General features: G+C 44.5%; 1 protein-coding gene across 1 annotated transcript in view; it reads right to left on the reverse strand.

Annotated features, from left to right (window-relative positions):
• Positions 1-20,472, reverse strand: part of FBXW4 (F-box and WD repeat domain containing 4) — a 93,000-nt gene that overhangs the window by 51,526 nt on the left and 21,002 nt on the right. Inside the window, exon 5 of the mRNA XM_004370053.2 lies at positions 16,060-16,154. Coding sequence (XP_004370110.2) covers positions 16,060-16,154 — 95 coding nt within the window. The remainder of the gene's footprint in view (positions 1-16,059; positions 16,155-20,472) is intronic.

A 20,472-nucleotide genomic window follows, 5' to 3' on the forward strand; every position in this document is an offset into this window, starting at 1 on the left:
CCATCAGTCATCGGGCTCATAAAGGTACTCATCCTGGACTCTCTCCTCTCTCCCCTACTTGCAGTCATGACCTCCTACTGATTTTTCCTACCTAATTTCTCCTGAATCCAAGGTTATCTTCCTACTGTCCCTATGAGTTCAGTCCCTTACAGCTACAAAGTGTACTTCTGGGAAAGTATCCAAATGGCCTCGGTCTCCCCACCTCCAAAGTATCTTACACACTGTGCCACCACATTAATCATTTAACTGCTTCAACTCTCCTTTTCAAAATCCTCCAAAACTGGGTCCCTAACTTTGCCTCTAGCTTCACTGCTCACCACTCCTTTACTCTAACCCTCCACTTTAGCCAGCCAAACTTGTCCCCTCTGAACCCAAACCTATCTTGAGCCCCTCATCCCTTATAATGCCTTTGCTCATACCAGTCCCCTTGCCTGACATTCCCCTCTACAATTTAAACAGAGCCATTCTTTAAGTCCCACTTCAAATTCCATGTCACCCATGAAGCTGCCTGATTTAACAAGAAGGCAACTGCTTCCCTCTGGTTTCCTGTCAGTAACCCTGACAATTGATGGCACTCGCACTGCACACACACTGGAATAAATTGTTGTCAGAGTCCATGCATCGTTTCCCCAACTGGATTATAAGCTCCCCAAAGGTAAAAGCTATCTCTTGTGCTTCACACTCCCCACAGAACCTTGCACACAGCAGCATTCAATACATCTGTAAGAGAGGGACTTGGAGATATGCATGACGAAGAAAAATACTTCTGAGTTTATACTTTTTTTTTTTTTTTTAATTTTAGTGTTTAACTTCTTTGCCCACAAGAGGTCCCAAACATGAAACCATCCTTAACGTTGAAAAAGTAAATGTAAGAAAGGTTGTTTCTGAGGTGATGAAAATGTTCTAAAACATGTGGTGATTGTTGCACAACTCTGTAAATTTGCTAAAAATCATGGAGTTGTACATTTAAAATGGGTGAATTTACTGGTATATTAGTTATATTTTGATAAAGGCATTTAAAATAAAAAAGTAAGTACAGGACCATGCATCCTTAATTTAAAAATTATGTGTAAGGAAAAAGGAGGATTCTCCCTACAGTTACTTAATACTGAAATCAACATTTAAAATTAATTTTTTTTCTAATTATAAAAATAGGCTCATTATAAAAAAAAATTAAATTCAAAAAAGTTTTTAAAGTAATTATCAGCAGACATCCACCACATAAGAAATAACCCTGAAGAGATACTCAAATAATTATCTTACTGTTTTGTGATCATTTTTCATTCAACAATATGTTATAAAATCTTTTTAGGTCAATAAACATGCATCTATATCATCCTTTTAATGGCTACGTAGTATTCTACTGAGTGAAGTACCATAAAATATTTAACCAGATCCCCCGCGGATATTTAGGTGTTTCTAATCTAAGTCTTAGGAGCCCTGGTTGCGCAGTGGTTAAGAGTTTGGCTGCTAACCGGAAGGTCGGCAGTTCGAATCCACCAGTCACTCCTTGGAAACCCTAAGGGGCAGTCTTACTCTGTCCTTCAGGGTCGCTGTGAGTTAGAATCAACTCAGCGGCAACAGGTTAATGTTTAAGGCTTTGTACATACATCTTACATACTTGTCTGGTTATTGCCTTATGATAAATTCCTAGGAGTGGAATTTCTATGCCAAAAAGTTTTCATGGCTATAACATGGATGAACCTTGAAAACATTATAAGGAGTAAAATAAGTCAGACACAAAGGACAAATATTGTATGATCACACTTATTTGGACTATCTAGAATAGGTAAATACATGGAGTACAATTTTATTAGTGATTACCAGAAGCTGAGGAGAAGGGGAAATGGGAAGTTGTTATTTGATAGGTACTAAGTTTCTCTTTGGAGTGATGAAAAACTTTTGGAAATAGATAGCGGTGATGGCTGAACAACATGGTGAATGTAATTAATGTCAGTGAATTGCACAATTAAAAATGGTTGAGGTGGCAAATTCTTTGTTACATATTTTTTATCACAATAAAAAAAAAAAGTTGTCACATTTTTATTTTGATACTCACTGCCAAACTAATGCAATTTTAAAACTCTAAATTCTCCTCTCCTCATTTTTGGACCTCCCTTACCAGCCTGCAAAGAAGGATCTTCCCAGCCATAGACTTCTAACAAGCAGGAGAATCCTTTAAATAATCAGTATTTTTTTTCTGTTAATTTTGTTTATTCTCAACCACAGCTCACCCTGGGTACGAGTGAGATTAAGACTGGCAGGGAAAGCAGAGTGCTTCCAACACATTAACCCATGTGCCCCTCCTCTGTGCCAAATGTTACAAATCTCACCTTAATACTGAGCTGACCCTTCTCTTGGGTCATTTACCATAGGACCCCACTCCAGTCACTCACTTGGTCTCCTACTCAGGCAAAGGAGGAAAGAGGCCCAGGCTTGGCCAGGATAGCTCACGCTACAGCTGCAACAAGGCAGAAAAGAGCAGGAGAAAGAGAAATACCCTGAGAGTCCTTGGGAGAAAGGGGCAGTAGGTCATACACTCGGAGGCGGACTCTCTCTGTAGCCCCGGAAAGTCACAGCGCAGCGAGTTTGGGGGTGAGGAGAAGCACATGCTGAGTGATGACTGACTAAACCTGGACAGTATCTTATTGGGAAACTGCTCCTGACACTCCAGAGTTTTAACCAGGCACCATGGAACTGACCTAGGGCAAGACTTGTGCTAAACTCTCTTTCAAAGTTCCCCAGTCAATGAAGGAGGGAGGGTGATACTTGTGGTGGCCACGGGCAGAAAGTGCCTTTCATTTTACCCCACACATGGCAGCTTTTCCTTTCTTATCTGTTCAGCCAATGCATGTCACGTAGACCACGGAGCCCCACACAAAGGAGGTGAAGAAGCCTCCAGAGCTGTGCAGTAGCCTCCACTACAGGGGCATATTTAAACTTGAAAAGCTCTCTCTCTAAGCAGCCTTCTGGCTAGTCTTCATGTCTATCTCAATTCCTAGAAAGAAGCCAGTCTGAAGCTAACTTTTTTTTCGTGCTTTAGATGAAAGTTTACAGAGCAAATTAGTTTCTCATTAAACAATTAATACACATATTGTTTTGTGACACTGGTTGCCAACCCCACAACATGTCAACACTCTCCCCTTCTCGACCTTGGGTTCCTCATTTCCATTCGTCCAGCTTTCCTGTCCCCTCCTGCCTTCTCAACCTTGCCCCTGGTGGGTGTGTCCATTTAGTCTTGCATACATTGAAGCTTCTCACTTGATCATTTGCTATGCCGGAAAAATTAAGGTGGTGGCCACCCCTGCCCATCCTTACCTCCAACATCACCAAAGCATCACAGACATCAGCACAGACAGGCATGACAGACAACAGTGTCTCCAGTCTGGAAGCAGAAAGCCATACCTCTTTAGATGGGGAATGGGAAATCAAGGAAGGAAAAAGGCCTGGTGGCCTCACATTTGGCCTACCCCTGATGCTAAAGGATCAGAGAAAGCATAAGGGGAGAAGCCTTGGCTTCAGCATCTCCTCAAAGCAGGCAAGCTCCTGCCTTGAGATGCATGCTCTTCAGCTGCATGTGGGGGCGCCAGCCTCCAGGGCCAGTGTGCATGTTTTCTAAAGTGGGCGAACCTTCGATGGAGCTACTGATTTCCAGCCTGTTGTGAAAATTGAAATACTACACCATCACCGCCATGGCCATTGTTCGTGAAGCTGGAGTAGGTGGGCTGAACTGGGTCAGAGACTGAACACAAGTACATAGAAAAGTTGGGGGTGGGGGGAATTCCACAACAAAATATGATTTAAAATTATTTTAATCTCCTAAAAGTTATCCTGTCATTGCTTGAAATTCTCTTCTGCAAATTAAGACCCTGCTGAAGATCTGGATATTATCACATCCCAACTGGCAACTTACCTGTCCCCCTATACTTTTTTGTGCCCTATTTGTGTTTTTAATTTGCATCGCAAACTATGAAAAAAGAAAGCTTCTGCAGAAAGCAATTTCCTGGGCCAGGAGTTCTTGGACTAATATTCCCTTTGCAATTACCATGGCTTCTGCACGTACGTGCTCTCCTCCCTCTCCCTCCACACCTCCCTCTCTTGCCAGCACCTTCTGCCTGAGCCAGCCTATCTGACAGGACACCACAGATCATGTCACAGATTCCCTCCTATGAAAATGTCCCGGTCAGAGAGAGGAGCAAGAACAAGCTAGGAAAAGGGGTAAAGATCTTGGGGGGTCAGCTTAATAGGGCACCCCAGAGACATAGGAGGTCTGCAGCACACAGGCACATAACTCTTACACAGACAGGAAATAAAACCCCTGCTCCCAAAAGCTCACAATCTGAAACTTCTGGAGTCCTGTTCAAGAAATTGCTAGGAAGGCACAGGGTTTAGCAGATGTCTAATCCACAGGGCCAGAGATCTTTTAGTATTGGTCGATGGAAGAGCCAAATTCATTCGTTGGTTTGCTGAGGCATAAATGCATCCTCTATTGTCATCTATGGGAAGCAGCAGTCAAGAAATCAAACGATGTATTGCATTGGGCAAATCTGCTGCAAAAGATCTCTTTCAAGTATTAAAAGGCAAAGACGTCACTTTGAAGACTAAGGTGCGCTTGACCCAAGCCATGGTAATTTCAATTGCCTCATATGCATGTGAAAGCTGGACAATGAATAAGGAAGACTGAAGAAGAATTGATGCCTTTGAATTACGGTTTTGATGAAGAATATTGAACATACCATGGACTGCTAGAAGAACAAACAAATCTGTCTCAGAAGAAGTACAGCCAGAATGTTCCTTAGAAACGAAGATGGCGAGACTTCATCTCACATACTTTGGACATGTTATCAGGAGGGACCAGTCCCTGGAGAAGGACATTATACTTGGTAAAGTAGAGGGTCAGAGAAAAAGAGGAAGACCTTTAACAAGATAGATTGACACAGTGGCTGCAACAATGGGCTCAAGTATAGTAATGATTGTGAGGATGGTGCAGGACCAGGCACTGTTTTGTTCTGTTGTACACAGCAAGGCCGCCGCTATGAATTGGAGCCGACTCAACAGCACCTAACAATTATCGTCACCATGCGTTAGAAACTCTATGCAGCACAGTAAAATTCAGAATCAACACAAACTTTTATCACTCATAACATCTTTATAGCCAGGTTCCTATATCAACAGTATCAACACATTCCACTACTGGTGGTATACACAGAGCCCTGGTAGTTCAGTGCTTAAGAACTCAGCTGTTAACCAAAAGGTTGACAGTTTGAACCCACCAGCTGTTTCATGGCAGAAAGATGTGGCAGTCTGCTCCCATAAAGATTACAGCCTTGGAAACCCTATAGGACAGTTCATAGGGTCACCATCAGTCGGAATCAACTTGATGGCAACGGGTTTGGTTTTTCTGGGGTTTGGTGGTATACACGGATATCCATTCTCTTTCTTGTTGATGTGAGGAAAATGTTCCAGCTCTTGGGTCCCAAGCTCTGTACCCCTAAAATGGAACCACCAAAGGCCTAGTGATCTACTTCCAAAAAATGAGCCATTGAAAACTCTATGGAGCACAGTTCCACTCTGACACACATAAGATCACCACAAGTCAGAGTCCACTCCACGGCAACTGGTGACTTGTGAATAATAATGAAACTCATTGAGACTTACTGGTACAGGGAAACTGTTATGGGCAGCAGAATTCCTGTTCTTGGGTCTTAAGCCCACGATTGAACACAGCCATGTGCGTCTGTCCTAAACTTAGCAGAGGGGATAAGTAAAACTGCCACTATGGACTGCCCAACTGGAGGGCCTGCAGACCAGGACTCTGGGAGATGGAAAAGGAGGTCACACTTTCAGAAATTTGGTTTGAAATGAAGAGGAAAACAAGAAATTTAAGACTCGGCTCAGAACTGAAATGCTGAAATCTCTCCCAAATGGCCTGAGAACCACCTAACTGCAAGAGGGCGAGGTGATCCTTCCACCTCTGACATGACCTTCCCCCCACACACTACATCATGCTACCAATCCAGCCACACCCCTATCATTGCCTTTTTCACTCCAACCCAGTACCAGCCCCACCCTGCCCCCAGTCTACTTACAAGAGTAAGCTCCATTGGCTCAAGAAACTAAAGGCACAGATATTTCATGAAGATCCCTCTTTCGGCTGATCTGAGTGTTACAGCTAACAGGTGGTGAAATCCTCTTAAATCTATGAGTATTATCACGACAGGGTCACTGGAATGGGTCGGTGTCATAAGTCAGAGAGGGCTAGAAGTTTCCGCCTCACCATCAGATTCGTCTTTAGCCTTGACAGATCAAACCCTAAGCCGAAGCGGTCTAGAGAGATCAGTTCAGTCTCCGAGCCAAAGGTCTTCACAGTGAGGAACCAAAGCTGCCCTGGCTGGGCCTCCACCGGCCCATGCCCCAGATTAATCACCACTAGGCGGGGCCTGGACCCCAGCCTGCAACCTGAGCCCAAGCAGCACCTGCACAGGGGTCACCCCGGGACCTCCCTCACTCCCCTTGGGCAGGACCCCAGGGCATGAGGGTGTCCACCTGTTGACTAGGTTACCTGGAATAGGAGGGCAAGACCGTCAGCCATCTTCAGTCCTGCTGATAAGGCATAGATGGTTTGAGTGGCTTAAAGAGGGAAGAAGGAGAGATGCAGTGACTCAGAAAATGAAACCAATCCTCCAAAAGAAAGAAAATTCTCAGCCTCTGAACAGGAAGACAGAAAGGCTCCAATGCTCTCTCATTACTGTTTAAAGAGAAAATCTACCTAGAGACAAGCAGTGGGGAAACTAAGCCCTCAGAGGTTATGCACTAATAAGATGGTCGTGTGTGTTTGGTATGCCTTCTTGTCATCTACAGATCAACAGGATGCTGATGGGATAGAGAGAGACCAAAGCAGGAATATCTTTTCAAAACACCCCCAAATGCTACCAGATATTCCTGTGTGAAAGGAAACTCAGAAACAAATTCACTCTATGAAGGTCAAGGGGAACTTCCTCTGCATGCCAAGACCTGGGAGGACAGTTTCCTCAGGCAATCTCCTAAGTCAGTACTCATTGCCACTACAGCAATCCTATAGGACAGAGCAGAACTGCCCCAGAGGGTTTCCAAGACTGTAAATCTTTACAGAAGCAGATTGTCACATCTTTCTCCCATGGAGTGGCTGGTAGGTTCAAAACGGCAACCTTCTGGTTAGCAGCCAAGTACTTAACCACTGTGCCACCAGGGCTCCTTTCCTAAGTCAGTAGGCTTTTCCAAACACATGCACACTCCGAGCCAGTGACTTGGGAGACAGAGTATGTATACAACTGTATTAAGTATGCTGTGTGTACACACATTTGTCTATGCTACAATGTACTTTTTAGGACCAAAGGGCCATATTAGATTATAAATTTCTTCTCAGAATATCATCTGAGAAGAATTTTGTTTACTTTGTTGCTTCTCCAGGTCTGAGTGAGGCAAAGGGAAGTATTCATGATGCTCAAAAAAAAATCAAAATGAGGAAGATTAGCACAAAGATCTGTACCTTAGAACCAATGGTCCCAGGCCCTAACTCGTGATGTCAGGAGAAATCATTGGGGTGGATGACACCCTTTCCCACCTGCCTCACAGCCCCAAGGAAGAAAGGGTGGGAAGGGTGGAGAGGGGTCACAGTCAGATTGAAGTGTGTGTCCCTTGAACAGGAGAGAGAAGCACAGGTCAGACAAGAGGAGAGAGAGCTCCTCCGCAGCACCTTCATTTGAGGAGTAACACCCACATCCTGACTGTTACATTTTGTCCTCCAAAGCTCCATCTCCAGGAATTCCCTTTGAACCTCCGGCTGTAACCCAGAGTTAGGGACAGAGGAGTGGCTACAATTACACACTTGCTTGGAAGAGGGGTGTGCTGCATGTGACAGGCCATGAAAGGTCCCTGCCTATAAAACAGACTGGAAAACAAACCCTTAATTTAAATGTTAATGAAAGTGCTGTGGAGACATCAGAGGCTTCCCGGCTGCTTAGAGAACAGCTACACCAGCCACAGAATTTATGGCTCCCCTTCACCCTCCCGCCTCCCTCTCTGCCTCATCACCCACCGAAGTTTAAAAGAGTTTTTTTTTTAAAAAAAAAAAAGCTAATTTTAACATTAACTCCATGCTTCCACCTTGGGATGTGATTGCTAAATTATCTGTCGGCAGAACGGTGATCAAAGGTGGAAAAACACAGGCGCATTGCACACACAACCCAGAGAAGTCAGCAGCAGCTAAGGCAGGAAAATTACCTTCTCTCTTCCTGATGAGGGAAAAGTAGAAGAAATAGTAGTACAGGTGGGGCCTGGAGCCAGGAGAGAAAGAGCAAGACAGGAAGACAGAGACAGAGAGACAGAAACAGATCCAGAAAGAACATACACACTGAGACTGAAGGATGGAAAGGTCTCCCTGTTCGCAGGGGCAGTCTCGATGCATCAACTGTGTCCACAGTATCCAACCCTCTGCAGCAGCCGCTGTTTCTATTTGTAGTGTTTTATTTAAGTCATCTCTTGACAGCTCAGCCAACTTGTTGGCCAGGGAAGGAGTCGCTGCCACAAATGGGTTCTAGGCCAGCCAGGGCTGGGAGAGTTGCTGGTCTCAGGCCAGCAGCTCAGCACATGAGCCTCCCTGTGCCCATCCTGCCCCAGGGAATGGCAGAAATCCAAGGTCTTGAGGAAGTGAAACCCACCCCCTGTGGCATTTGGTCCTTGTTGCTGATGGATATGACTGCCTGAGAGGCCTTTGTTAGCACAGGCAATGACTCTAGGGTGGGCACTGCACTAAGATTTGGCAGGACTTGACTCCAATTCAATTGTATTCCCACACTGCTCCTTTCCCAATTTTAGGTCATTTCAGGCTGGGCCAATGAGCCCACCTAGCATTGCCCAGAGCTTCCTTCTTTCTCCGGTTGCCATGAGGTCCTTCCAGTCACGCCAGCCCCTGACCTCTGACCCCATGGTATCTTTGTGCCTCTGGCTTTCTCATCCAGGGTCATCATGTGCAGAAGGATCTCTCCTGTGTGCTCTGCAGCCTAGCAAAGGGGACACCGAACCACTCTTTGCCCAGCTCTTCCAGTCTCCTTTCCCTAGACAGGCCCCAGAGGATACTTCTCCTCTGCCCTTGACCCTGGGAAGGGAGAACAAAGAGGGCACTGAGGCAGCCATTGTCCGCACCATCAGGAGAACTAGCTACAGTGTGAAGCTCTACAAAACTGTCCTCCATCAGATCCTTTCTTCAGATTATCAAGGTTAGGGGTCCCCTTCAAGACCCAGATCTTCATTACCAACCAGAAAAAGCAAACTCAGAGGCACAAGCTTTACTTTTGATTCTTCTTCCCCTAAAAGCATTGACCGAGTCATGAAACCCAGAGCCAAAGGATCACGGAACCACTGGGAAACAAAAGAATCCAAACTGCAAGTTGGCTGCCTCTTTTTCCAACCTTTTTAACCTTTCTGTCAGAGAAAACTCCAGATGCAATTACCTTCCACTAAAGAACGACGTCTTTCAACAGGCTGGTGAATATGCGTCTGCCACATACACAACACACAGTAAACCATGTAGCCACTGGGAACAAATACCCTGCTCTCCCCAGAAACCCACCCCCTTACCAAACAGTATACATAGTGATTGCTTTCCTTTCCAGACTCTCCCTCACCCCTGGGAGAAATGAAGCAAGAAGGAGCAGCAACTCCATCAAAACCCCCCAAAGGCTGCAACTCACTTTACAAATTTGAATCGGTACATTTTATGCAGACTTGGACCAGTAATCCCCCCAAAACCAAACAGGCTACCACAGTGAGCAAAGTTACACAAAATTATATTGTATATTTAATAACACAGCTAAGTCAAGTTTCTACACCTATACCACTCATATATTTCCCTAATGACAGAAGCAAGAGAGAAGGGATTAAAACCCAAGTGTCCTCGGAAGCCTTCCTGACCACACCCACACGATAGCAAGTATTGTTCAGAGATGGGAAAAGGACTCTGTTGAGCACCTCCTTTTTCTCGGAGGGTAATAAATATGGTGTCAGAGGAGGAAGGAGGAGCTATGGACTCCTTTTCCTTCCCCTTGCAGGAAAGCAGGGCAGGTAGGTCTACAGAGCCATTTCACCACTAAGGCCCCCATTGCTGGCTTGGAGGGGGCTGTACAAACTGAAGATCTGTGTGCATTCACACTCCTGGGATGGTGTACGCATGCATAGCCACACAAGTAAGCCCAGCTTCTATCAAATACTGCCTTCCCTCACCCCTCCCTATCTCAACTTTGGTCTACAGAAAGACAGAATGTTCCCTGGTCCACAGGCCTTTCATGACCCACAGCTACTGCCCAAGATGCTGGTGAAGGCACAGTGATGAACCAGAGGCCTGCTTGACCTCGTGGGCCCTCCCCCAGCATCACAGGGCACAGCAATAGTTTGAAGGTCTGGGCACAACTGCTGCCTCTCTGTCCCATCCCATGTGTGGCCCTGCACTGATCTTCCCTGGGCCTCAATTTCTCCTTCTGCCAGGAGGAGAATGACACCCCCTTCCCACCCAACCAAAGACAGCCTAGTTTAACGCACTTTTCATACCTGGCAACCATTACAATTATGTACCTATCTTATAAGATCCTTGGGGTTACTGGCATATAGCAAGCGTTCAGTAAATACATAGGGAATGAGGAAAAAACGGAGTGAGAAAGGAAGAGAAAGGATGAAATTAAGTCAAGTCTTTAAAAAGTTCTGCATTTCCTCCCTCTGGAGTATTTACTAACTTTATTCAGTTGGAGATAATTTTTAAATGGCAGTAAAACATATTAGACATTTTCAAAAAATCTGCTTTTCTGTGTTACTTGTGGGAAAGTGCTCAGAATTCAGTGGGACCTCAGGAGGTGGTATCTCTGAGACCAGCTGTGGCAAATGTCTTCCTGCTCCCCAGTCACATTCAGAAAGGCCTTGTGCCAGCATCTCATTCCTGCTCCACCTCAACCCTTCCTTCCTTCACTCATAAAAACTCCAGGCTGGACCTCTTCTACAGCAGGAGGGCTGCCTCTGTAAGCCATGAAAACTCAAAAACAGGACTACTGGTATTAAGGTGGGAAGATGAGTAAAGAGAGTAGGTACAGGGGAGGTAAAGAAAAGGGTCCTTGTCTGCCACCTTCATATGCAGCCTACTGGTTTTCATTCTGTGTTTTTTGAGTACCTACCTAAACACGCTTCGAAGCACGCAAACTGGTATTAAATACCCTCTCCACAACTGTTTATGAATCAAGAACTCACAGTCATGGAAGAAAGAAAAGCGGGTATGGGGACACAGGACAGAATACCTGGTTTCTCCTAGTCATCAACACCTCAACTTAAGTCTAGGGCTTGAGGTTTCATGCTTCATACTGTAAATGCCTGAATGTGCAAGAACGAAGGGAGAAAATCTCCAGCATCAAAGATAAATAACATAAATAGATTTGACAGACTATTTTAACCAAAGAAAGAGATTAACTGAGAAAAAAAGATGTGCTAGGTCTCCTAACTGTCCAGATTCCTTCTGACTATAGAAGGGGGTGGCAAGGGGATGAGAAGTTGTCAGGTAACCAGAAGTACCTGACCTATGACTGGACAGAGAGCCAGTCCTGGCTGGTTGACTGATGTAATGAGATACAGCTGCAGAGCCTCACCAGAAAACACACACACCTTCCTAGCAGAAACCCCCAAAGACGGCCCTCCCTAGAGGACAGCTGCTGCCCACATCCTCCCATGTTCTTCCCGAGGGGTTCAGGGTCATATCACATTAGTAATACTGACAAGCATACTCTACAGGGAAGGTGGCAGGGAAGGGAGCAGAAGGCAGCCACTGAGGGCAGGAACACTACTGGGAGGAAAAGGAGAGCCAACAGGGATTCATACTGAGTTCCTACTTGAAGGAGACTACAAAAAAGCAGTGTAACTCCAGAGGGCCAGGAAAAGCCTGGGGAAAGGGTAAAGACTTGAGGGAATGAAGTTACACTAAACAAACGCTACACCAGACAGGAGGTGATTCTGGTTGGCATAATATTATTGCCCTTCTAACTTTTCAGAGTATTTTCACATACAGGTAGTCCCCGATTTAGGACATATTTGAGTTATGACCACTTGCACTTACGACCGTCTTTTTTTTTAATGATTCATGTATTTTTTTATGTATGTATTAAAATATATCTGTAAATTTTTATGTCATCTTTCCACACCCTAAAGACAAATAAAGATAAGAGTTATAAAGATACAGATAATAAAAGGCAATAATAATGAAAACTAAAAAAATTTTTAAAAAATGAGGCATTTGATTTACGTCAGAATGGACCCCGTCATAAGTCAGGGACTACCTGCACGTTATTCAGATCATCTTCACAATAATCTAGTAAAGTCTGTAAAGGAACTATTACTTACACTAGAGCCCTGGTGGTGTAGTGGTTAAGAGACAGGGCTGCTCCATCTAAGATACTCCACTGGTCTCATCCCTTCGGGAGCAAGGGAGAATGAATATAACAGGTAACAAGGAAAAGATTAGTCCAAAGGACTAATGGACCACAGCTACCAAGGCCTCCACCAAACTGAGACCAGTACAGCTAGATGGTGCCCAGCTACCACCACTGACTGCTCTGACCGGGATCACAATAGACGGTTCTGGACAGGGCTGGAGAAGGATGTAGAATAAAATTCTAACACACAAAAAAAAGACCAGATTTACTGGCCTAAAGGAGACTGGAGAAACCCCAAGAGTATGGCCCCCAGACACTGTTTTAGCTCAGTGGTAAAGTAATTTCCGAGGTTCACCGTTCAGCCAGGGATTGGACAGCCCCATAAAACAAAACGGGACTAATGAGGCACAGCAGTCCAGGGACAAGGGCTAGGAGGCAGAAGGGGACAGGAAAGCTGGTGATAGGGAACCCAAGGTTGAGTAAGGACATGTTGATGTATAGTGAGGTTGTTAACCATTGTCATAGGGCAATATGTGTACTAACTGTTTAATGAGAAACTATTTCATTCTGTAAACCTTCATCTAAAGTGAGAACAGCAGCACAATTGGAAGAGCGTCGTCGATGTCACTGAACTGTGCATGTAGAAATTTTTGAAATGGTGTATCTTTGGCTATGTATATTTTCACCAAAAAAAAAAAGGTCGAGAAGGGAGAGTGTTGACATGTCGTGGGGTTGTTAACCAATGTCATAAAACAATATATGTACTACTGTTTAATGAGAAACTATTTGTTCTGTAAACCTTCACCTGAAGTACAATTAAAAAAAAAAAAAAAAAGATACAGGGCTGCTAACCAAAAGTCAGCAGTTCTAATTCACCAGTTGCTCCTTGGAAACCCTATGAGGCAGTTCTACTCTGACCCTGTCCTATGGGGTCACTATGAGTTGGAATCAACTCAACCGCAACAGGTTTGGTTTGGGTTTCTTTTGAGGAATAGATGGGGTAACTGAGGCTCAGAGAGGGGAATGGCTTACTGGAGGCCACCTGCTGGCTGGTGGCAAAGTAGAACCCAGTCTTCCAGACTGAGAAAATGGATGAGTTTATTGAAAAGTTCAGATTCATGAGAACAGTGAGAAGAACTAGATATAATAAAGTGAAGAGATTGCTATCCCAGTGTATTCTTTGGGTAAGAGAAAAAGGGGCAGACAACAGTAGCCTATACCCCAATCATCTAGTATAAAGACAGATTCCTAAATGCAACCTGTTTTTAAAAAGAATCCAAGACACCGTCAATGAAGTTAGGGAAAAGACCATCTCAAACACCTGTTGGTCGGGAGCTCACTATCCAGCCAACAGTGGGTAAAAGAATCATCCCAGGATCAAGAAAATATACCAAGGGGAAAAGAAAACCCTGAAGGATATATGTGAAGAAAATACAACACCCAGGTCTTCACCAAAGATAAGGCACATCAAGGGCTTAGCAGAGGATCTGACAGAGTAAATGACTAATAAATGTTATATGCTATTAGTAGTAGTAGTAATATTAAAAAAGCTAGGTCCCTCCCCAAAGCCGGTTTCCAAGTTATGGCAAAAAACAACAACAACAACAAAAAAAACCCAAATTCAGTTTATTGTGATGTAAAATGCTTCTTAATTGTGAGGGCAGACTTTGTCCTTATCCTCTCTTATTGACACCATCTTCAACAGTTTTCTGTGTTATATTTGGTTAAGAAGGAGCCCTGGTGGTGCAAGGGCTAAGCACTCGGCTACTAACCGAGAGGCTGGTAGTTTGAACCCACCCAGCAGCTCCTAAGGAGAAAGACCTGGCGATCTGCTCCCGTAAAGATTACAGCCTAGAAAACCCCATGTGGCAGTTCCACTCTGTCACATGGGGTTGCTATGAGTTGAAATCGCATTCCAGAGGAGGTAGCTGGAGTAGAGGAATATTGGGGGAGGGAGGAGCGGAGAGAGGGCTTGCCTGTGCTCTTTGGTCTACAGCCACGTGCAGGAAGCACACAGATCATCTCCAGTCCTGAAGATCAAACCCTACACCACCTATCCCCTGCCCCCCAAGTCTCCTGAAACCGGAAGTCCACAGGTAATGAGGCAAAGTCACCAGCACACCCATTACCTCCCACAGGCTGCCTAGCCCTCCTTAAATCCTTACACATATCTAGCCCACAGACTCCCAAGCCTGGCTAATTGGCTTTAAAAAGGACAGCATTAGGAAGAAAATAAGGAGGAGATAAAGCTCGATGGCTCCGTTTTCTACCCTCCGCTCCCACACACTTAGGCCTCTCCACTCCCTGCTGGTCTTTCCTTCTCTCTTTCCTAGGATTGCGAAAATGATTTGTTCTGAACAGCGACAGGTTTATAGGTTAGCCGACACCTCCGCTCTGTGGAATTTTAATTAACTTCTCCCATCGTCAATATGCTAAGGAACGGGGTCTCCATTCTCTGGGGTCAGCAATGTGTTTCAGGTCCTGCTATATCAGCCGTCAAATTGAAGAATTAATGACGTGGCTAATCGGCTCTAATTCTTTGGGAAGAAAAAAATTTGAAAGGGAGTTGTGGAAGTGAGCAGGAGGGGTGTAGTCTCCATGAGGTGACGAGAAGGAGGCTGAAGGAGGCTGAGCAAAGGGGGGAATCAACTCTCTCATAAAACAAGTGACTGACTTAAACCCACTGTTGGAGGGTGGCAGCCCTACAGATTTCCCATTTATCATTCTGGTGGGGGTAGGGGGTGAAGGAAGTAGAGGGAAGACCCTAGGTAAATACTGTGACAGAACAGGTGCAGGAGAGTGAGTATATGAGGAGAAGAGAGGTTCTGTTTTGGCTCAAGAGAGCCTAGAAAGCAGAAGGCAGGATGCAAAACTCACTTGTTCACAGGTAAAGCTAGAGAAACACCAGTCAGGCCACCATCAAAAATCTGGCATTTGTGTTATCATTAGAGCCCTGGTGACACAGTGGTTAAGAGCTCAGCTGCTAACCAAAAGGTCGGCAGTTCGAATCCACCAGTCACTCCTTGGAAACCCTCTGGGGCAGTTCTACTTTGTTCTATAGGGTTGCTATGAGTCAGAATCGACTCAACAGCCAACAGGTTTGGTTTGGTTTGGGTTTATGTTATAATTATCAGCGACTGTACTCCTCCACACACGTGTGTCCTTAGAGGAGGGCCCAACTGGACAGAGGCCCCAAGCCTCTCCTGAGGACATTTTCTAAGAGGAACAAACCAGAGTTATGAGTTACAAAAACAGGATGGCTTTTGATGGCACCTCCCCGCAATGCTGACAGGCCTCTGCCCCAGAGGGCATCTGCTCCAGAAAGGAAACCCCTGGTAACAGCTGGACTCTTGGTTAGATTCTAATATAGTAATTTTCCCTCAACATTTTTGGGGTTATATGCTTAGGAAATGAGCCCCTGGAAGGTAAGCTCAACCCCATGTATACTTGAAGTGACCTTCAGATCTCATGTCTCTGGAGGATTTTCAAAATCTCCAAGAAAGTGGTTCAAAGCAAACAAGAATACACAGTTGGAAGATTTTCTAGCCCACCTGACCTAGCAAAATAAAAGCGTTAGTTATATGGGACAAAATCATATCCAAAAATGCTCCCTTACCTGAGCAATGGGCTGATAGCAATGGACCAGACTCGGTCTTCAGTCTGGATGGTGTGTAAGCACTGCCCCAGCCGGCCTGAGGCCAAAGGCCATACCTAAAAACAGGAGAGGAGATGCTCTCATTGGCATTGCCTGGGATGCAGGAGAGGAGAGAAGTGCCAGGTGAGGTGCCTGCCCCTAGGGAGGTGCAGAACAAAGAACCCTTTCTGTCCCGTACACACAGAGCTCATGGTATCAGCAGAGGGGGGATCTCTAGAGTCTGACTAGTCTACCACCCAGAGAAACTCTGATGCCTATTCCTAACCACCCTTCTTTTTTTTTTTTTTTTACCTCCACTCAATAATCATTACTTACCAGTCAATTTTAGACCAAGAATTAGAAGTTCCACATTCCTCAGTGGAGATCTGACTGAGAAGAAGTAGGTCAATGGGACTTGCTGCTCTCAGTAACCTCCCCATGTTTGTGGATTTTCCTATCTCTCACCAAGATTTTACTTTGGGCAGGTGGGGAGAGGGAGAAAGATCAAGACACGGTATGAGGAGACAGAGACAGAATTAGAAAGAGGAGTAAGAAAGAAAGATGTAAGGGAAAAAAAGAGTGGAAGAAGAGAGACTTCAAAGAAGGGAGGTGGTGTGTTGTTGTTTGTTTGTTGATAATGCCCAGGATCCAATGCTATTCATGTCAGCAGGGAATTTAGCACCTAGTGTCACCAAAAGCAGCAGAAAAGCTTAACCCTTTTAAGCTTCCATATCTCCTACAGGTTAAAAATATTGCTCGGAGCACATTATCTGGTCCCTATCAGTCAGGAATGTACATTAGCAGCCACTCTGGGCTTAACTCTAATCAACACTCACAGAGCCCTCTCGGTAGTCAATGCATTTAGAGGTCTCCCATTAAGCACAAGGCTCCCCCTCACCTCACCCTAGCACAGATGACACACACGGGGAAATAAGCCTGTAACCAAACAGAAAGGAGACCTCAAATGTACAGGGCTGTCCCCAGACAGCAGCCTAGCAGGGAGCCTGAGGTGGCCAGATGGATCAATGACCTCTCAAGGTCCCTGCAGTGCTATAAGGGGAACACGCAGAACTCAGCCAGGACCTTAGATGGAAGAACACTAAGGAAACATTCCTTGGATTTAAGGGGTAGGTGAGGGAGTAGGGGTGGCCCTGCCTTCTGAGGGTCACATGATATCTCTTCCCTATAAAAAGAGAAAGTGTTACTTAGAGTTTGTGTGTGTGTGAGTAAGGGGGGCACGGCTGAGTGAGTTACTTTTCCCAACACAGGGAAAAGAAAAGAAATTTAACAAGAAGATGCTGAACAAGGAAGACAATAAACAAAAGTAAATACGACAACCTTCCTGGAGTGCCACAGCTCTGGCTTCCTCTTTCGGATCTATGGCCAGTCCTCTTTGGTGGTAACTAGATGTACTTCTAATGTCCTCTTTTAGGCAGCTCCAGTTGGAAAAGACTTTTGATTTTTCCCTGATGCAAACCACCTGGAGGCAGGTTCTTCAGAGGCAGAATTTGCTTGGGGCATAGGGAGACACTAAGGATTCTGATAAAGACTATGGTGACAGCCTATGTAAACCACAGAAGGAGGTTTCTAGTCTCCAGGTGAGGCTCAGAAACGATTCTGCCAATTTTGAACATGATCTTGGCAAAGTGGCCCTCCTGTTCTGCCCCATGGCACACTATCCATTAGAAACATGAGTATCATGGTGCCTGAAGGACAGTAATTGACAATAATAATGCTGATCACATCTTCATCCTCAATGGTCAAATCCAAAACAGACCCATCCCTGGAAAAGACATAACTCAATGGGATTAGACATTTATACAGCCCTTTAAAGCAGACTGGTGATATGTATCAAGACCAGAAACACATCAAGACTTAAAATGACCAAAGTCTTTGACTCGGTAATTCTATTGCTAAGAATTATCCTAAGAAAATAATCCTAAAACACAGAAAAACCTGAATGCTAAAAACATTCTCTGTAATACACTACTGCAGAAAGAGTACACATGGACTTGGAATGAGGCGAAAATCTGGGTTTTAACCCTTGCTATTACTAACTTAGAGCTTAGGGACATTTCATAACCTCTTAACATAGTTTCCTCATTTGTAAAATGGGAAATAATGCCTATCTTGCAGGGCTGTAGTGTGGAAAAGTGGAAACATGTACAGTACAAAGCACCTAGCACAGTACCACAGTATTTGGCAGGTATTAGACATTCAATAATGGTGATTCTTATTACTATAGGAAAAAACTGGATACAATCATCCACTGATAAGAGTAAGTAAATTATAAGTCCATTATGAAGCCATTACAGATGATATTTACAAATAATTTATAATAATAATGGAAACCCTTGTAAAATAAACTAGATACAGCTGGGGATATTGGGCATCCAAAAGACACTATGAGCATAATTATATGGGGAAAAAAATTACTCTAAAGGATAAAATGAGAAAGTGAATAAATATAAAGTGCTTAGCAAAGTGCCTAGTAACATTCTATATTGTTACAAAACAAACCTATCCATTGAAAAATGACTAAAAGAAGAAAAAACCACCAGCTCAAATGCTCCTCCTCCATAAAGTCACCCCTTCCAAGCAAGATGTGATCTCTCTACCCTCTGAATTCTCCGGCCCTTTCCCCAGAGCTTTAACACTTCACAGTCTGGGCCACTTCCGATCAGCTCTTACCCAGGTGCACACAAGTCTCAGCTCCCCTTAAGGACAGAGGCTGTATCTCTTTACCTTTGAAGAGCCCAGATGCTTTCTGTACAACGGCTCACACAGAGTAGGCACTTGTAAGAAGGAATGAGAAAACAGAGGCATAAAGGAAGGGATGAAGGAATTGTCAGTACTAGCCCAGGCCCACCAAGAACGTAAGCTACCATCTGGTCACAACTCAGGATGGGGCCGGCCCCACCGAAGCCCAGCGACGCAATCTAAGCCAGGTCACAATAAGTCTGAAACCAGGGTTGGAGGGGGCAGGAGGCAGGCTCCCTGGATAGTCCCTATCTCAGAAGTCTTGCAGAGTGAATTTTTTGGTTCCCTTCACCCTAGCAAAACAAATTCCTCTTTCCTAGTACATATTTGGGAAATTCCCCCAAAAAAGGGCTACAGATGTTTGCAGGTCAACATTACTGTGAGTTCTTAGGTAGATTCAAGTGTATTAGAAGCCTGTGGAAGCAGCTGTAGTATTGCAGATGTCACTAAAAGGAAATGGAGAGTTGATTACAAAAGACTAACTGGGCCAGGAAGATGTCTTTGCTGGATGCAAAGACAAGAACAGAAAGGAAGGGAACCCAAGCAGCATCCAGAAAGCAGAGAAGATGAGCTGGCCTGGAGGTCACAGGGGAAAACCAACCAGGACTTTGAGCTGATCCATTCCAGTTCAAACCCCTGCTGAGAATTTGCATTTCCACTCCAGATATACTGAATCAGAATCTACATTTAACAAGATCCCCAGTTGATTCTTACGTATAATAAATTTTGAGAATCACTACTCTACTAACGGTTCTCAGAATTGGTCTTCAACCAGTAGCATTAGCATCACCTGGGAACTTGTTAGAAATGCAAATTCTCAGCAGGCGTTCAAACCAGAACGAACCAGTTTGAAGCCCTGGCCCCAACACAGCAGGTAGCTTTCAGGAGCTGAAAAAGAACCAGAGAAGAGAGTTCTGTCACTGACCTAAAAGAAACTTTCAAAACGAAAAAAGGCAGACTGCAGTGACAGAATCTTATAACTAGGAAGTACCTATTTTCATGCCTAAAAAATCAAAGCCACAGGTCTGAGTCAATATTCAAAACATGAAACTAACCCCAAACGCCAAACAAAATGGCTATTATTCACTGACTGTAAGCAGTGCATATTCCTGAATTACTACCTGTGGTCATAAAGCGTAGTTTTCTACAGCTCTGGATAGGAGACCACAGAAAAGAGAAGAAAGAGATGTCACTTAAAATGTGGAACCAAGGGAAGCCATGATAGGGAGATGCCAGATGAGATGGGAATAGCTAGGTCACATATGCCATAGAAAGTTTCCATGCAAATAGACTTTTGAGCACTACAGTAAGTTAAGGTCAGTATCTTTGCAAGGAATAGTACAAGCGTAGTGACCAGTCAGAAACCTGAAGTAAGTATGGGGTGGGAAGCAGGTGACAAGAAATTCCTTTCCATGTTGGTTCAGAAGATTTTCTGGGTTTTTCTCAGGCTCCCTGTGCTGATACGCATATCCCTCTGACAGAATACAAAATATAAAGAAGAAAACAGCAGAGGAGGAGAAACATCTATAACCAGAAAGGAACATACTTAGCTCTTCTTTTTATATAAATTAGCAACATTTCTACCTGAAGAAGTAATCACCAGAGGATACATGGAGTCAGAAAAGTTACTAAGTA

The sequence above is a fragment of the Trichechus manatus genome, unplaced genomic scaffold (genome assembly GCF_000243295.1).
Source record: "Trichechus manatus latirostris isolate Lorelei unplaced genomic scaffold, TriManLat1.0 scaffold00007, whole genome shotgun sequence".
Lineage (NCBI taxonomy): Eukaryota > Metazoa > Chordata > Mammalia > Sirenia > Trichechidae > Trichechus > Trichechus manatus.